At 44.0% G+C, this 18356-nt stretch overlaps 1 protein-coding gene across 8 annotated transcripts in view; it reads right to left on the reverse strand.

The window, feature by feature from the left end:
- PTPRC (protein tyrosine phosphatase receptor type C) overlaps positions 1-18356 on the reverse strand; it is a 118811-nt gene that overhangs the window by 64426 nt on the left and 36029 nt on the right. For 4 of the 8 annotated variants that reach the window (XM_053250019.1, XM_053250022.1, XM_053250021.1 and 1 more), the window contains one exon: positions 2233-2274. In XM_053250019.1, coding sequence (XP_053105994.1) covers positions 2233-2274 — 42 coding nt within the window. Of the gene's footprint in view, positions 1-2232; positions 2275-11786; positions 11840-12327; positions 12661-18356 lie in introns of those variants that run through there. The other 4 variants (XM_053250024.1, XM_053250023.1, XM_053250026.1 and 1 more) reach the window with 3 other exon arrangements.

Below are 18356 nucleotides of genomic sequence, written 5' to 3' on the forward strand. Positions count from 1 at the left end.
TGGTTTACATAGAGAAAGAAAGAAAGAATGAATGAGTCGGATCCCTGTCCCCAAAGGGCTCACAGTCTAAAAAGAAACAAAAGGTAGACAATCACTGGAAGTGCTGTGCTGGGGATGGATAGGGCCAATTACTCTCCCCCTGCTCAATAAAGAGAATCACCACGTTAAAAAGGTGCCTCTTTGTTAGCAAAGGTTAGCAGAGCTTCCAATCCCATTTAGCTGTCTAAATTACAGAGTTGGTCACCCACCTGTTACTTGCAGCACTCCATTGCAACCTCACATCCTTTATGTTATCTAAATACAGTGCTGCTTCACGTCACTGAGCATAAGCAAGCACTCAGTACTTGGATATATGTGTTAAAATGAATATGCGACATTAAAATATGAATAACTGTTTGCAGTTCTTTACATGTTGCAGTAAACATTTAGCTTTTCCTAAAGGAATGCAACCAGGGCACCATCATCTGTACTGAAAAACTCTCCAAAGCAAACCTGGGATGTTGACGGGAACAGCAGTAGGAGTGACATTGCTGGTTTTGCCAAGAGGCATTTCAGCAGAAAAAGAGGACTGGTTAGTAGAAGCCACTGTTTCATTTGCTACGGAGACATTTTTTGATCCAGTGGTGCTTGCAGGTGAGGGTGAAGTGGAGCGTGGAGGTATGGTGATAAGGCCAGTAGTTGGAAAGAAACCTGATTTTCCTGTGGTGAGCAGTAGAGAGGAAACAAACAAAAAATCAGCCATGTTGCACAGCAAAGCCTTAAACAGAATGATATGAAAAGAGAAGGCATCTAAAATCAGTTTGGTTTGTTTTAATGCCAAGACTAATTACAATGACTGGCATCTAGACTAATGCATCATTTGCACTGCTAATGCTGCACTGGTTCTGGAAGAGAGGGGTAATTTTTGTCAATCTCCTCTATGCTCTGAAGACCACTGTGCCTGCTGAAAATATGTCTCTGAAGCCTGTGTGGCCTTCAGGGACATATTTGGAGCAGATACAATGTCTAACATCCTGGCTAAAGCTGCATGCTTGCAGCCAAACAAGGTATGCACAAAGCAGGAGCATCTCCACATGGATGCCCATGCTTGGGAGGGGCAGTTTTCACCAATGTCACCTTCCCTGTGAAAGTTCCTTTGCAGTGCAAAATTATGTCTCTGAGGGTCTCACAAACCTCAAGAACAAAACTTCACACTGCACAGAGCACTTCTGGGAGAAGGGGATACTGGCAAATATTGGCCCTTTCTGTGCATGGGTGTCCATGTTGAAGTGGAGGTTTTTGTGTTGGTTTTTTTGGCTGTATGAATGCAGCTTTAGATAAGATGTTGGTCAGTGAGCTTCATAAAGCAGAAATAGAAGATAACTGCCCCTCTTCTCCCAGGATCAGTGCTGCACTAATCTGGATGTTAGTCAATGAGTAATATTATTTCAGTGACCTGCCACACCATTCATGCCTATAAGCTTACAAAGGGCCAGTTCAGACAGTACGTCTGACCGGCCTTACTCACCATGCAATGAAAATGTGCACATTGTGCGCCCCGCTCATGCAGCCTCATAATCACATGCAGGCAGTTTCTTTGAACCACTCCCAATATACTCTTTAAATACTACTTCAAGTACTATAAATTGTGTGAAAGGATGATTTCGACCACCTGCCATGGGATTATCAATCTGTGGGATGGTGTGGTGGGAGAGGGAGTGAGATCTGTTGGCACATGTCCCTCACTGAGTGGTGGGTGAGCCTGAAAAAACTGGCTCAAAGTTTCTAGTCATCAGGAACTATGGGGCTTGAACTCAGGATTAGCCCACTCCTCAATGGCAAATGCAGAAAAAAGGAACACTTTTATCTTGTTAACTCTTTGCAAGTCCAGATTTACAGTTTAATTCTACATATGTAATTTCACTCTATTGACAGGATTAATTAACCAAATCCTCATGTGATGCATATTCTGTGCATTTGTCTTAAAAACCAAAGGATTTATCCCTCCCTGCTTTCTTCTCTTCCCCCCACCCACATACAGTCCTCCGGCCACAAGATTCTTCTGCATCCAAGTGCTCTTTCCTCTCACCCTCTGCTCTGCAGAGAGAGCTCTGCCTGTGGGAATGCTGTCCGGCATGCACACTGCCACAGACTGGGTCATGCTTAAAGAACAGCAAATATCTCACAGCATTTTATTCATTAGAATAAAAAATAAAAATAAATTATTCATTAAAATAAAAAGTTTTCCTTTACCTTTGGTAGAAACAGTGTTGCTTTTTGAAGTAGGTGGTGGATCTGGAATAAAACAAAACAAAGAGAATAGGATGAAAACCATATTGTGTGAGATACAGTTTCTAGATTTTTCTCCCCACATGAGGATCTAGTACCCTTAAGTACATTCTGGAAGGCAGAAGAAAGAATGACTAGAGAACTATTAATATTTTAGCAACTTTTTAAAAGATACTAGCTGATCCAGCACAGAGCATCTGTGTCCCTAGTTTGCCACCGCCGCTTTCTCTCCCCACCCTCCGCCGCTGCTTTTTTGCCTGCCTGCCCCACCACATCCCCCCCTCCGCTGGACTTATTCCCCGCATGCCCCCCTGCCCTCCGTCTTCTTCCTTCCCCGCCTGCTGGCAGTCTGTTTTCCTGCCTGCCCCCTACCCACCTTCTTTGTCCTTCCCCATCCGTCCTTTCTTGTTTCCCGCCCTGCCCCTGCCTGCTGTGTTCTTCCTTCCCAACCCGCCCGCCTGCCGGCTGGCTGCCCACCACCATTTTCTTCAGCCAGCTAGTCGACGCCATTCGCCACTGGTTCTTTTGCCTGGATGGCCACCACCATTTTCTTTCCCCCACCCATCCCATGGCTATCTGGCAGCTCTTTGAACTCTCATGAGAGCTGCCAAGCATGGGATTAGCCATGAGTATGCCTTAGAAGCAGGGGTGTCAAACTGTGGCCCTCCAGCTGTTGTTGGCCTACAACTCCCATCATCCCCAGTCACCATGGCCAGTAGCCAGGGATGATGGGAGTTGTAGGCCAGCAACAGCTTGAGAGCCTCAGTTTGACACCCCTGCCTTAGAGGAATATATATAAAAAAGATATTTCCAGGATGGCTGCATGGAGTTCTCAGGGCAGTTAACAATATGCTATATACATCAACAACAAACATAAACACAAGCGGGATAGAAGTTTCTCAACAGTAGGTAGTTCCTACATGGGACACATTTCAGTAGTCTGGCCTGGAGCTTACCTAGCCATGAATTACAATCAGAGTTGGCAACTTTCACTGATACAATGCACCCTTGGCAACAACTGCTACCTGAAGTTCCAGTAGCAGAGCCGGATCCTGAAGCATCCTCAGAATGCATTGTACACCTGGTTCTTCAGGAGGAGTGTAACTTCACCCTGGACTCACCAGCTCCTAGATAGATTTTATTCCCCTCATCAACAGTAATCCTGGGTTTATTTTAGATGACCAGGCAGGCTGGGTTGTGGGCTGGCGGTGTGGGGGCGGTAGCTTTTTACACTCACTTTCCCCCCAGACATATGATTGTAGGTTTCTGGGATCATGAACTGTGCTCCCAGATGGGCAGTGCTTTCTGGCGCTCCAGAGACAGAGACAATGCTTCCTGGCCTCCGGGAATCCTATAATGCACTGTGAGAGATGCACAATGTACTGGGGATTTCCCCAAGAGATGGGTGCTCTAAGCACTTGTCTCTGTGTCTGCTGGGGCTAAATGTAGCCCCAGCGAACACATGATCCAGTAGCCCGCGTTAAGGGAGCGCTTGCTCCCTTAACATAGCCAGGCTAAAAAGCTGGGCTAGGTGGTGCTGACTTGATCCTAGCATTTCTCACATGCAACCTAACCCAGGTTAGGAGTCCCTAGCCTGGGTTAGACTGTGAGTGTGAACAGCCTCCTAGTCTTGGTCCACACAACCCTCCAAGTGTAACCCTTCTACAGTTCATCTCTCTATGCCTTTCTATACACACTTCTTCCAGCCTGAAAAACCTGTAAATAGAGGCCGCTAAGAAGCAGAGGAAACAAATTGGTGATATATTCCAGGACAATTGGGATGGAATTATCATCCCCCGCTGCTTGAGAGCTGATGTAATGTTATGGATAATAGGGATGTGCACGGAACCAGGTGGTGGTGGCTTGAAGGGGTGGGCGGTAGGACTTGAAGGGCAGGGGAGGGTTACTTACCCCTCCCCCGCTTTCCCCCCACCAGCGCTGGAGTTAGGTAAAATCCCATGGGACGGCAGCGTCCCTCCCTGCCACCCCTTCTGCTTCTTTGGCCGGAAGTGGCCAGAAGTACTAGGTGCGCACGTGCACACTGGCTTCACACACCCATCTGACATGCATGAGGGCATGCATGGATGATGTGCGCATATGCACCCGGTACTTCCGGCCACTTCCGGCCGAAGAAGCAGAAGGGGTGGCAGGGAGAGATGCTGCTGCCCCATGGGATTTTACCTAACTCCAGCACTGGTGGGGGGAAAGCAGGAGGAGGGGTACGTGCACCCTCCCCCACCCTTAAAGTCCCACCCCCCTCCCCACCGAACGTTCAAACTGGTCAGTGTTGGAACCTGTTTGGAGGCGCGTAAAAGGGCCTCCGAACAGGTTCACGCACATCCCTAATGGTTAAGTGAGAAGTCCTTGGTTTAAATCTCAGCTGTCTCATAAAGTCTCTAGGGTGCTTTCCAGACTAGCTGCAAAATGCCTCCATTTGGGCAAGTCACATTCGAAACGTGAACAGCAGGGGGAGCAGTCTCGCAGCAACTAACAACCAGAAAAACCAGCAACGTCCTAGCTCTATATCGCAGCGATTAAATTCGAAAAAAGGCATATGAAATGTGATCGGTACCCTGGTGTCTGTGTAGGGACTGTGGTGTCATGACACAGGAAGTGTAGAAGCACGCTTCCGAGATACATCCTGACCATGTTGTAGGGTCTAGTCTGGAAACTGTCCGGGTGGCTGAAGCCTCAGAAAAAACTCTGTTTCCCAGAAGCACCCTATTCTACTCAGGGATCTAGAAAGGAATGTAGAGGGCCCCAAAAGTGCATTGTTGAGTGCTCCCTCCAAAGCAAAGAGGACATGATACCGCTTGTCTCGTGACCCCAAGGTAAAGGACAGCATTAGAACCCTCATTCTTTTTTTTTTCTTACTGTATATTGTGTTTATCTTATTTTATTTCCTTTTTTAAAAAAAGAGAAAAGAGTAAGAGTGGATGTAAAAGAGAGGGCAGGGCAGGGGAGGGCAAAGGTCTGGTCTGACAATCCAATAGACATGTCATGACCCAACAAGAGACAACATTATAATTGGGATAGGCTGACATCGCCCCTTCCAGTACTGCCACTTGTCAGGTCAGAATCCAACGTTTTGGGCTGTGCACAGGCCTACTGTACAAGGTTACAGAATGATTTAACAAGGCTAATGTCTTTGCATAAACAAGAAGACCAAAAGAATGACTTATTTCCTATTTCCTTCATCTCTCTGATTTGCCTGAGCAAACATTTGTTGAATAGCCTTTAATCAATGCCTTCAGAAGGAAAATACATTAGCAGAAAGGAGAATAACCAAATATAAAAAGTGGCAGTGTTGTGTGGACAGCAGATAATTATACTACTAACCACTGATATAATTCTGGGGTGTAACAAAATTGGGGCAGGGGGGCTGACATGTTAAATATCTACAACAAACCTTTAACTTCTCCAACTTAACTGGCACATTGACAGCTGGGTGGAAGTGAATATACAGCAAAGACAAAATAATACTCAACCCACTCCAGTACTATTAATGCTATACAGAATTTATTTTACCACCTGGCCACTGTGAAACTTATAGAAATATTACAAAGGGTTTAGACAATATGCAAGACATTCACGATAACGGAGTCTTTTTACTCACACATACTAATACAGAGGTATCTGGATGACTAAAAAATCTGGATAACTAAGATTTTTATGTTGGGGCCCTAGAACAATTTTGCCCCAGTAACTCAACTCTTAAGCATAGTGTACAAACATCTTCTATTACTGCAATATTGTTCTTGTGTATATTAATATACACAAGAACATATTCCTTAGTATGATTGTAAGCCATGATTATATTCTCTGTGCAGTTTTTTCATCCATTTACTTAATGATCTGTTATACAGTATATGGTCAATCAGATAATAGGTTGTACAAATAAACCCTTTGAACACTGAAATCTTATCAGCTCTCTAGATCTCATTTATAGATCAAGTGTTTACTGTAATAGTCATGATTCTGGGCCAGTCACTTCTCTCTCAGCTGAACCTACTTCACAGGGTTGTTGTGAGGAGAAACTTAAGTATGTAGTACACCGTTATGGGCTCCTTGGAGGAAGAGCAGGATAGAAAATGTAAAAAACAAAACAAAAGAACATCTCGAGTAACGTAGGTTGGGAACCACTGATATAGACCATCAGAACACCTTTAGAGTGGCTGAAATCCAAACTAAATTGCTCATGAATAGTCCCGCTAAAATTAATGGGACTTGTCATGAGTAACCTGGTCTGGCTAGACACATTTATTTTATGCAATCTTCTTGATGGTTTTCAAGGCAATATTATGGAATAAGTCACCAGAGCTTTCTACCTGCCTTTTGCTTTCTCCGTATAGTACTAGAGGAGGACATTTAGTAGGAAATCAATAGATGGCACTATAACACCAAAAAACAAACTGCGTACAGGCTGGCTGCATCTGCTTCATTGTATCATGGTAGTGGTGAGTTACTGGGCCAACTGAAGAGGTTTCTTTTAAAAAGAGCAAACATTAAAAATCAGAGGGCAGCTTGCGTATGTATGTATGTATGTATGTATATACGTATTATTTTACATATTCCATGGGGGCTCAAGGTTACTGCCATTGGTAAGCCTAATGGCACCATCTACTGATAATATACTACCTTTGAACCTCGTATTATTTTTGTCCTGGTTTTTCGGTAAAGGTCAGTTAGGATGTTTAAAGCCACCTACCTAAGAGGTGGATTTAAACACCCATTCAGTTCCTCCTTACCTACAGGCACCAGAGACAATCAAGACCAGAGAGAGGAGGCTGAGGGAATAGAGTTTCATGCCAATAAACGTTCCTTTGAGGAGGCAATCGATGTGTTTTGAACACAAGCACAATCAGGCTGATGCCACCATTGGAGGTCAGAAAGTATGTTTCTTCCAGGTTAGATGACTAGGGAATCTGTTTTTGGCTTCATTCTCCCCCCACCCCACCCCACCCCCCACCCTGTCCCTTTTTTGTAGGCCTGGATAACGTGTATTTCGATTGCCCCTTTTTTCTTGTATTTCTCCTTAGTGATGCCTGTTTTGTCTTCAAGGGAGATTTGAGGTATGCTTGTAAACATTTTATTTAGTATGTGTACATGCACTAAACTTCTTCAAGTTTCCTTTACCCTTTTGAGATCTCTAGAGATTAGATCTTGGTGGGAGGAGGAGCAGCTGCTTGCAGATGCATCTCCGTTCTAAGGCACCTGCATGTAAGTTCACAGGCCAGTGCCTGCTTCTCTTCCGTTGCCTTCCCACTTTACAACCACCTATCTAGGTACTACATACTGCTGAAAGTGTTGGCTGGAGGTGCCTGAGATGCAGCAATTCCCTTTATTAGCTACAACCAGAGCCTCTGTGAGATTCACATTCTCTGTTTATATTTATTAAGGTTTAAAAAAAAAACCCAACAAAGCCCCAACTTTCTATCTGACAGCTAATCAGAATAAAAAGAAAATTAATTTTTAAAAAACACCATAAAATACATTGTTAATTGTTGTCAGGGCAGTGAAGACAAGCTGCTCAATTCATAATAGACATATACAAGAACATCAGAGGACAGTCACACATTCTTATTCTAGGGAGCAGAATGAGACCCAAACCCAACCAAGCTGGGGTTTTATGACAGCCTGACCATTCAGCCTCCCTTCTCTCCCCTGGGCTTTCAAAAACCCAGAAAACTGAGCCACTCCACCCCTATAAGCAGAAGAGCTGCTGCTTGTTACCAGTAAGATGCTTTACACGTACGTGTGTGTGTGTGTGAGAGGGAGAGAGAGAGAGAGAGAGAGAGAGAGAGAATCTTTTTCAAAACCCAGCACTGCATAGGCCCAGCATTCAAGAAGTGGGGTGAAGCTGGAGGAATGTATAGTCAGTCAGAGAGATACTCAGGCAGGGGTATCCTTAGAGAGTAGCCCATGAGGCACAGGCCCCCAGTGAATTGCTCAGAGCCCTGAATCTCATCAGCTACCTATTTCCTCCATGACTTCTTCCAATGTAGGCACCTGCAGAGAGCCCGGGAGAGAGTTGCTAGCATCACCCAGCTGTCTGCTGCTCACCTTCATAGGTGCTCTATTGTAGCACTAGAGCCTTTAAAAACATACATAATTCTTGAGGAGTGGATATATAACTGAGTTTAGTTATCAAAAGTGGGGCTGTGACCCTGGATCTTTTAAATACATTATTTATTATTATTATTATTATTATTATTATTATTATTATTATTATTAACATTTATATCCTGCTCTTCCTCCAAGGAGCCCAGAGCGGTGTACTACATACTTGAGTTTCTCTTTCACAACAACCCTGTGATGTAGGTTAGGCTGAGAGAGAACTGACTGGCCCAGAGTTACCCAGCAAGTATCATGGCTGAATGGGGATTTGAACTCGGGTCTCCCCGATCCTAGTCCAGCACTCTAACTACTACACCACGCTGGCAAATACATAGCAACACCCGTGGGCTCAGGCAGTGATCCTTAGGGCAAGAAAGGAATTGTGAGATGCTGGAGGGCGTGCACTTGCATGGCTCATCTGAACCCACTTGCTCTGAACCCATCTGCTCTTCAGATCCCTTGTGGCACATCTTGCTTGCACCAGTTTGCACCTGGGAAAATGGGATAAATCCACACTTGTCCTCACTGGCCCTCACAGTCACAGCTGCCTTTGGGAAAAGACTGGGAGCCTCTTACAACCTGATCTAGCAATAAACCTTAGTGAGCAGAGACTGATAGAGCCTTCTGAAGTTGCACGAAAACACACATGAAGAATTAGCTGTGGAGTTCTGGGTATGTTAGAAGGAAACACTTTCCAATGATAAACATCCAGTATAAGATCAGAGACTATGGAGAAGAAGCCAAAGGAAATCAGACCGCTAATTCTGGCACAGTGCCTGATGGCAGCTCAAGGTCACAGCGGGGCACTTTCCAGATTAGACCCTGCAATGGGGTCACTACGGATCTGCTAAGTGTGCTTCCACACTTCCTGCACCGTGACACTGCAGTCCCTATGGTGCCGTTCACAATTCCAATGCCTTGTTTCGAATTTAATTGCTGCAATATAATGCTATGACATCAGGTATCCAGTGTAAAAAAGTTGCTGTTTTTCCCCCCGGGTGATTCATTTCCATGAGACTGCTCCCCCTACTGTTTACGTTTCAAATTTGACTTGCCTGAACAGAGGCATTTTGCTGCTGTTGAGCAGCTAAACTGGAAAGCACCAGAGAGAGGGAAAGCACTACATACAAGGCTTGTTCACGTGAAGATTAACTAGGTACGACATGAGTCCTAACTAATTTCAGGAGATGTGTGCGCTCCCGTTTTCTGCTCATGTGTGAATTAAAAAAAAAAGGTGGGAGGCCCTGACAGTGATCATAGGTTAGCTTCTGGGTAGGACGTCACTGGGTAGGATGTCTTTTCCTTCTATCTCATTAAACAGCTGGGTAGGACAGAGTAGGATGGAGCCCTCCTACCCAATGGAAAGCTAACTGATGACCACTGCCTATACCTCCTATCTTGTGTTTTTAGCCTACTTTCCAGTAGGCTTATGAGATCACCCGGCCTTCTGTGTGTGTGTGTCTGTGTGTCCGTGTGTGTGTCTGTCCATGTTTCCCGCCCGCCCATCAACTCTATATCAACCAAATCGGGTACAGCTATAGGGACACATAGGGACACCTCAATGGCATAGTTTGTGATGATGTCATCCATCCTGATCCAGGATGGCCGACGTAAACTTTTGAAGTGCAAATGACCTAACTTGTGAAATGGTTAACTGATTTGAACCAAATTTGCTACAGCTGTAGGGACACATAGGGATGCCCAAATGGCATGGTGTGTGATGGTCATCCACGCCAATTCAAGAGGGCAGCCGCATGAACATTTGAGGTGCAAGTGGGCTAATTTGTGGACTGTCTAACCAATTTAAAACAAATTAAGTACAGTTGCAGTGAGTGACACACAGGGACACCTCAATGGCATAGTTTGTGATGATGTCATCCACACTGACTCAAGATGGCGGACGGGTAAATTTTTGAGGCACAAGTGGACTAACTTGGGGACCGCTTACCCGATTTGAACCAAATTTGCTGCAGCTGTAGGGACATAGGGACACCTCAATGGCGTAGTTTATGATGATGTCATCCACCCCAATTCAAGAAGGCAGACATGTAAACTTTTGAGATGCAAGTGGGCTACCTTGTAATCTGCTTAACTGATTGATTAGAACCAAATTTGGTACAGCTGTAGGGACACATAGGGACACCTCAATGTGTGGATGACATCATCAGTGTGTGATGATGTCATCCACCCCAATCCAAGATGGTGGTCATGTGAATGTCTGATGCACAAGCTGGCTAATTTGTGGACTGTCTAACCCATCTGAACTAAACTGGGTACAGTTGCAGTGAGTGACACACAGGAACATCTCAATGGTGTGGTTTGTAATGATGTCATCTACCCCAATTCAAGATGGCAGATGAATGAACATTTGAGGTGCAAGAGATCTAACTTGTGGACCTCGATTTGAACCACATTTAGTTCAGTTGTAGAGACTGTGAAAGGAAAGTAGGCTGATTAGTTTTTACTAGATCAACTTGTTACTTATGCACAAGCAGAAAACGGGAGCACACACAGCTTCTGAAACTGGGTGGGCCTCTTGTCCTACGCAGTCAATCGTCATGTGAACGAGCCTACAACCTTGGGATGAGAAAAAGATTGATTTGTCACCTGGTAGGTAATGAAAATTTGGTAAAGTTCAGTTCTATTTTTGCATACAAATCTGCTCTATACCAGGTCAGACCATTAGTCCATCTAGCTCAGTACTGTCTGCTTTGACTAGTAGCAGCTCTTCAGGGTTTCAGACAGAAGTGTTTCCCCTTTTCTTTGCACTGCACAAACACTAAGGAATTAAAGAGACCCACATTATCTTACTAATCAAGGACAGCCAGCTGGTAGTCTATAGACCAGGTCCAGCTCACAGAGCATTTGATTTCCTACTTTCCCAAGCACCCTATCAAATTTTAATTAAAATGCAATAAAATCTTTGCTCATAGGGTTGCATGTGACCATATAAATCTGATTTTTACTGAGTCCAACCTTTGAGTCGTTATCCATTTCTCCATTCATTTCTGTAAAGCATTTGTATGTCATGTTTCTAGGGTTCAAAGAAGCTTCCAACAGAAAACAAACACTAAGATTGTTCACATGACCACATGACAAGGGGAGTGGATTGAGGGGAGGGCAGGAGCCTATCTGCCTTGTCCCAGATGACCAGAGACCAATCAGGGCTCCACCCTAACCCATTTTATTTAATTATTTATATCGATGTAAACCACTTTGTGGGGTTTTTTTTGTTGAAAAGCAGTATACAAATATTCATTGTATTCGTACCACCTTCATGCCCACACAAGCAGTGCAGCAAGGAGACAAGTGACGTTCAGGAGGTGGGAAGGAATCCAGGCTGCCAGGTATCCCACAATGCATTGTAAGTTAAGCCATAAAGAATACAATTTTCAACTTACTCAGCACCTATGGGTGCCCCCCCCCCCAGTTTCCTGATGCTGTGTCATTTTCCTTCCCCACTTTTTTCTTGAATGTTCCCTGCTGTCTGGGTTCTCTGATCAAGAGAGAGCCTTGATTGTTCCTTCTCCTGGGCTCTCTGATCAAGATGGCTACCGGCATTTCAATGGCTCACATGACCAGGGAGTGAGGTAAGAGACACACACTCATCCTTCCACCTTGCTTTTAGCCTGGGTTTAAGTTCAGGGCTACTTGTGGGAGGAGAAACAGGATTGGGAGCGATCCTGCCACTTCACACAACCAGCCCTACTTGCTTTTAAAAGCAATTTTAAAAACCAAAAGGATAGTCAACAAACATAATCCAAACAAGAGCAGCAGAAACACAATGCCAGAGTGTGGGCTTGGCCCTTATAGGCCTTTCAGAAAAGGCAGAGTTTACACCCTCTTTAAAAAGTCACAGCTGCAAAGCTCATGTACAAAGTCATTCTGCAGCCTGAAAGCAATTGCAGTAAAGACCCTACACCTTGTCACAGAATTCCTTACCTCAGTATGGGCACATGGAGCAAGTATCTCCTCAAATACTGGCCCGGTTCAATGTAACAGGAAACCAGAGATCCCTTCACCTCCAGTTTCCCAACTCAAACGGCTGAATTCGGATAAATGGAGTTTGCGGGGGAAAGCAACCCATGGTTTCCCTCTCCAAACTCAACTTGGAACTTTCAGTCAGAGGGGAGTTCTGCTGCTGCAAACTCCATTTCTGCACCAGTGTTACATCTGTAACTCTGGCACTGCAGTTTGGGCCAGAGCTGGAATTGAGGGAGGAAGTTCCTCCCTCACTTCGGCCCCATTGGCTGTGCAGACTGTCCTTCTGTTAAGATAGAAGCCCGACAGCCATCTCTCCCATCTCTCTGCAGCCTTGCTGATTGCTGAGAGGCTGCTCTCCTCAACATCCGAATGCAGACAGGAGAGTGGAGAGAGAGGGGTGTGGAACCTCAGGTCCATTGGAGCCACAGTTCTGTGTGGCTCAATGTGTTCTGAACTGGCTCAATGTACAGTGGCTGGGATCATATGGCCAGTTTGTCTTAGACAGGCATGTGGCATGCCTAAATGGGTAAGTGGCTTTTGCTGGCCAACCATAGTAAATTATCCCTGGAAGTCTTTCAATTTAACCAATACATGTAGTATTCAAGAGATTAGTGTTTGTCATGGTAATCTCTCTGGAAAATAGGATATCTCTAGATCTAAATCTTATCATAAAGATCTGTGGTATTGCATCAGCCTTTAATACCAGCATAATGTAGAAATGCTTGTGATTTCTGAAAAGCTGGAGGCCTTAACTGAAGCTTGGGCAACTTGTGATTTTCCAAGACAAACACAATCCATCAACTTATTATTTATTTATTTATTTATTTACACAGTCAGACAGGTGTTATTGACTGGTTTGTTTTATCCAGACATCGAGTCCTTCCCAAGGACCTGGGATGGCTGAATTTTATTTTCAATGTTGTTATGGATATTGTCGCAGAATATAGGCTGTTCCCAGTAAAGCTGCTTTTTGTAATTGGCTGATGGTGATTTCTGTGGCCCCTATGGTGTTGAGGTACTCTTCAAGGTCTTTTGGAACTGCACCCAGGGCGCCAATTACCACTGGGATTATTTTGGTCTTTTTCTGCCACAGCCTTTCAATTTCATTTTGTAGATCTTTGTATTTGGTTATTTTTTTCTATTTCTTTTTCTTCTATTCTGCTATCCCCTGGTATTGCTATGTCGATTATTTTAACTTGTTTTTCTTTCTTCTCAACTACAGTTATATCTGGTGTATTGTGTGGCAGATGTTTGTCTGTTTGTAGTTGGAAGTCCCATAATATTTTTATATCTTCATTTTCTTCAACTTTTTCAATCATCATCATCGTCATCATCAAATTACATTTCTATACCACCTAAAATTTGTGTCTATGTCAGGTGCTTGAGAGCTGTTAGGTGCTTGACAACCATACTGTTTCTGCAGGTCTGGCCTGGTCATACAAACAGAAGGCTCAGACTGCCATATATGACTGTAGGCCTGTGTTTGGCTTCGGGGGTCACAAGTTGGTTATGTTGTGAATTTGCCTTAAGCACTTACTTACTAGCACAGTGGGCTTTTGAACTGGCTATTAACCAACCATTATCTAGGGAATCAAAAGTATATGTCAGTTGCAACTCATTGTATATTGTGACTTTCCCTCTTATCAGATCTTCAGCAGGGCAGATACCTCAAGTTATTAGCATAGTTGCAGCTAATGACTCCTTTGTTACATTTGTGGTTTCGTTTTGCCTACTTCTGTTTTTCTTTTTCAGAAGCCTACATTAAAAAAAGGAAGAGAGTGCAGCATGCTGTGGTTTAGAATGTAAGTTCTTCTAAATGGTGAAACATGGTTACCATAGCACCGGCATGCTCATAGCTTCGGCCCACTCTGAGTGCTAAAACCGCAACTTCTCCAGTGCAGTTGTGAAGTTTCCTGATTCAAATTCTTCTCTACAAGTATGCATTCATCATTCTGTTTGTCTGTACCAGAGACTAGTGCAAGGTGCTGTGTTGGTCCCAGGAAATAAGGGTTGATGGATACATTATGAATCAACCCTAACTTGCGCATGTAACAGCTCATGAGCATAGTCTACTTGCATAAGCAGTTTACCATATGAGGAGGGTACTTATGCAAGGCTGCAGTGACTAGTAGCAGAGGGAAATGACTTCCGCTTTCAAGCTTCTCATGTGTGTAGATGCTGCACCCTTCTTATATGCTTCATTAGCGCTATATGAATCTGATAGCTGAAGCACACGTCCTTCTGAGCTACATTTGGAGACAGCCCCCTTGAAAAGATTTACTTTTAGAGTGAGTAAGAGTAAGAACTACCTGCCTTCAAAGAGTCCCCTCCTCTGTGTTTCTGACTGAGTCACTGACCGGAGTACGCTTTGCTTCCTGAGTGGAAGGAAGTCAGCCCAGAGCACTGACTCATGAGGAGACCACTGTGAGCAGTGTTCTCTCAGGACAGGTCATTCTGCTGAGTACCTGCATTGTGAGGGATGATGCACAAGCTTAAAAGAATTGCATGTCTCCAGAATTGGTTGATTTTAATAAGGAAAGAGCAAAGGGCATATATCAAGCCAGCAATTCCCCCTGTGGCTGTTGTAGGCTTACATAATTCCTTAGTGAATGATTGATTGCCCATGGCACACTAGCAGTCCTCTGTAGTGGGCTTCGCTACTGGGCCAGACTAGGCCCTAAAACTACTGCCTTCTTTTAACCCAGCTGCAGCTGGACACTGTGACCACAGGAGTATTTGCATGGTGTTGTGTTTTAACGTATCCATTCCTTGACCCAGGCCAGGTTCTTGGTTAGTTACAGCTTGAGTAACAAAGGCGGGGCAGAAAAAACCACAAGCAGCAGGAGAATAGAAAGCTGTTTGCACTTGCCTTTCTGTAATCAAGATGTCTTTCATTAAAGTTTTAATATTCTTAATCATGCTCCACCGCCTGGTTCTTGTGTGTCACAACTCTTTCCTCTGGATTCTACACATGGTATTCCCTCACACAAGCCTGAGCTGGTCACACTGAATCATTTCTCCATCAGCCTAAGGGCCAGTCCTCACATTACCTTTTCAGCATAGCTGCTGAGTCCATGTGGTTAGGTCCCATGCCACATTTGTAACGTGTGAAAACTGGGAGACCACTAAGGCAAACGGTTGCTTTTCATGCCAGCTCCCCTGGGATGAGCATAGCAGGTATGGGAACCATATCATCCAATATAATCTTCCCTTTTAGTTTTTTATTGGTGCAGTGTGGAACCCGAATATCAGCTTCGGCTGGGCTGATACACCAGATACGTCAATTCTTGGATACTAGTGACCTTCAAACTGTGGTACATATGCTGGAAACCTCTAGGCTTGACTTTTGTAATGCACTCTACGTGGGGCTGGCTTTGTACATAGTTCGGAAACGAAAATTGCTACAGAATGCGGCAGCCAGACTGGTCTCTGGGTTTACCCAAAGGGACCATAACACTGATTCTAAAAGAACTGCACTGGCTGCTGCTATGTTTCTGAACAAATACAAAGTGCTAGTTATTACCTATAAAGCCCTTAATGGGTTAGGTCCAGGGTATTTAAGAGAGCGCCTTCTCTGTTGTGAACCTTGTCATCTGTTAGGATCATCTGGAGAGGTCCAGGTACAGTTGCCACAAACTTGGTTGGTTGCAACTCGGGACCGAGCCTTCTCTGTGGCTGCCCTGGGGCTCTGGAACGTGCTCCCTGCTGAAATAAGAGCATTTCCTTCTCTTTTTCCTTTTAGGAAGACCCTGAAGACATACCTGTTTTCCCAGGCCTTCAACTGAGAATCAATTTTTAAAATTTTAATGTGTAATAGTGTGTTTTTATCTATTATTTTATCTTTTTATGAATTTTAAATCTGTTATGTTTTATGTTTTTAATTCTGTACACCGCCTAGAGATTTTTATACTAGGTGGTATATAAATAAAATAAAACAAAATATGCCAAACAGCAACCACACTGCAAAAATAGCATACGAATTGGCCCTAAAAAAAAAACATAATCCCTATTTTTCAGCCTTCAGGTTGGCCCAGAAATAAATAATGTTGATGAAAACATCCTGAAACCTTAGGTACTCATGGACACTTCACACATTATGCAAAAGCAAATATGGATTTGCTATATTCACATAGCCCCTACACAACTCCCTCTTGCCCCCTGCATGCTATTGAACAAGAGCCATTAGAGTTTTAAGCACTCCCTGCATTTGAAAATGATTCTGCAAGACCAGAAACATGTCACTGAGGGTCTCCCTTCATGCCCCCACAATTCCTTCAGCCATAACCAAAACAGGGATTTGTGGCAAGCCACATCATTTGTGATTTTTTTAAAAAACACACAAAAAAACCCCCCATGAAAACGTCACCGGGATCTTGCAATGATTACACCAAGATAACACACACAAAGTACTTTGCACACTCAAAAAGCACTTGGCTGGATCACAAAAGGTAGTAAAAAGGGAAAAGATAAGAAGCCTGATCACAAAGGTTGATTTGAGACAGGAAAATCAAAATTATTCTCATAAAGGGTGGCATGGGGATGTTTCTAAACATTGGTGTCTGGAATGGTTTGTATAACCGTATTATTCCTGAGAATGAAAGGAATTGTCTTGTTGGTTGAAAGCACAATGCTAAACCATGAATGGTTCTAATAAGAAAAGAGACTATTCAGTGCTTCATTTGAGACCTGAATCACATGCATTTGAAGTCAAAGCATACTGACTGAGCTGCTTCAAGAGAAATCCTCACAGCTAAGATTGCAGGATACGGAGTTCCAGAAAAGTTGTCAACTGGAAATCTAGCCCATATCCAAATGAACTTAAAATAATGTCAGTAATGACATTTGTGTATGAGTCTTAGTGTCTGTTGTTATCAAGCAGTATGAACAGGAGAAGCCTATCCTTTTGCTGGAAGCGTGTGTTTTGTGGGAGGCCTCGTATATTGCAAGGACATGAGGAGGGGCTGCAGTAAATATTTGTGTGCAGTAAATATTTGGGGAGGAACCAACCCCCAAACACTGCAATTCATAACAACTCTAAGTGTAGGTTTGGCCAACTAGTATCTGGTTGGTTCCTTCATGAAGCTTGGGAAGGAGGTGGCCTCAGGTGATGGGCACAGGGGGCTGCAGGCACTGCCATCTGGCCCCTACCCCCGCCTCCTCCCCTCCCCTCCCCTTTTCTGCCATCCCACTTGGCTGCACTAGCTTCCAGCCATTGTTTCTGCTTCGGGAAAGAAGAGGAGCCAGCTGCTGTGGCAGCAGTGGGGGCAGAGGAGAAGCTGTCGGCATCCCTTTTTTCCCCCTCACACCCTTTTCAAAGCCTGCAGGGCTTGGAGTTGACCCTTGCAGACTTCAAAAGGGCTGCAGGGTGAGAAGAAGGGGCCTCCCCTTTCAAAGACTGCAAGAGTCAGATCAGAAAGTGAGAGCTTCTAACATTTAAAATTACTATAAATGCCAGTCAGTCAGTCATTTTATTACAGTCAGCGATCAGACCAAGATTAGTTATAAACATACAATGGAAATACAATAAAGCAACATGAGGAAATATTACCTAAATATATCTATCTATCTATCCATTCCACACCTAAAAAGAGTCTAAGCCTAGACAGTTAATCAAGAAGAAATAGTGAGGCTGTTCTCATAAGCTGGGTGCACAATCCGCAAGGCCTGACCTGCCCAGACCTGGCACCCAGATTGTCTATGGATAAGGCAAGTTTCTGCTGCCTTCCTCGCTGCCCACCCTCAAGCCCTTTCACGTGATCATGAGAAAGGACTCAGGATTTCAGCAACCTGTTTATTGGTACGTCTTTGCTATTAGGTTAAAAATCAGTTATGCCCTCAGTTGACTTATACAAATACGATGGATATTTATCTTATATGAACATGAATACGATGAATATTTATATCCCGCTCTTCAATGAGAGTTCCCAAAGCAGTTTACATAGATATAAATAAATAAAATAAAATAAACGAATAAATGAATAAATAAA

The sequence above is a fragment of the Hemicordylus capensis genome, chromosome 4 (genome assembly GCF_027244095.1).
Source record: "Hemicordylus capensis ecotype Gifberg chromosome 4, rHemCap1.1.pri, whole genome shotgun sequence".
In the NCBI taxonomy this organism is placed as follows: domain Eukaryota; kingdom Metazoa; phylum Chordata; class Lepidosauria; order Squamata; family Cordylidae; genus Hemicordylus; species Hemicordylus capensis.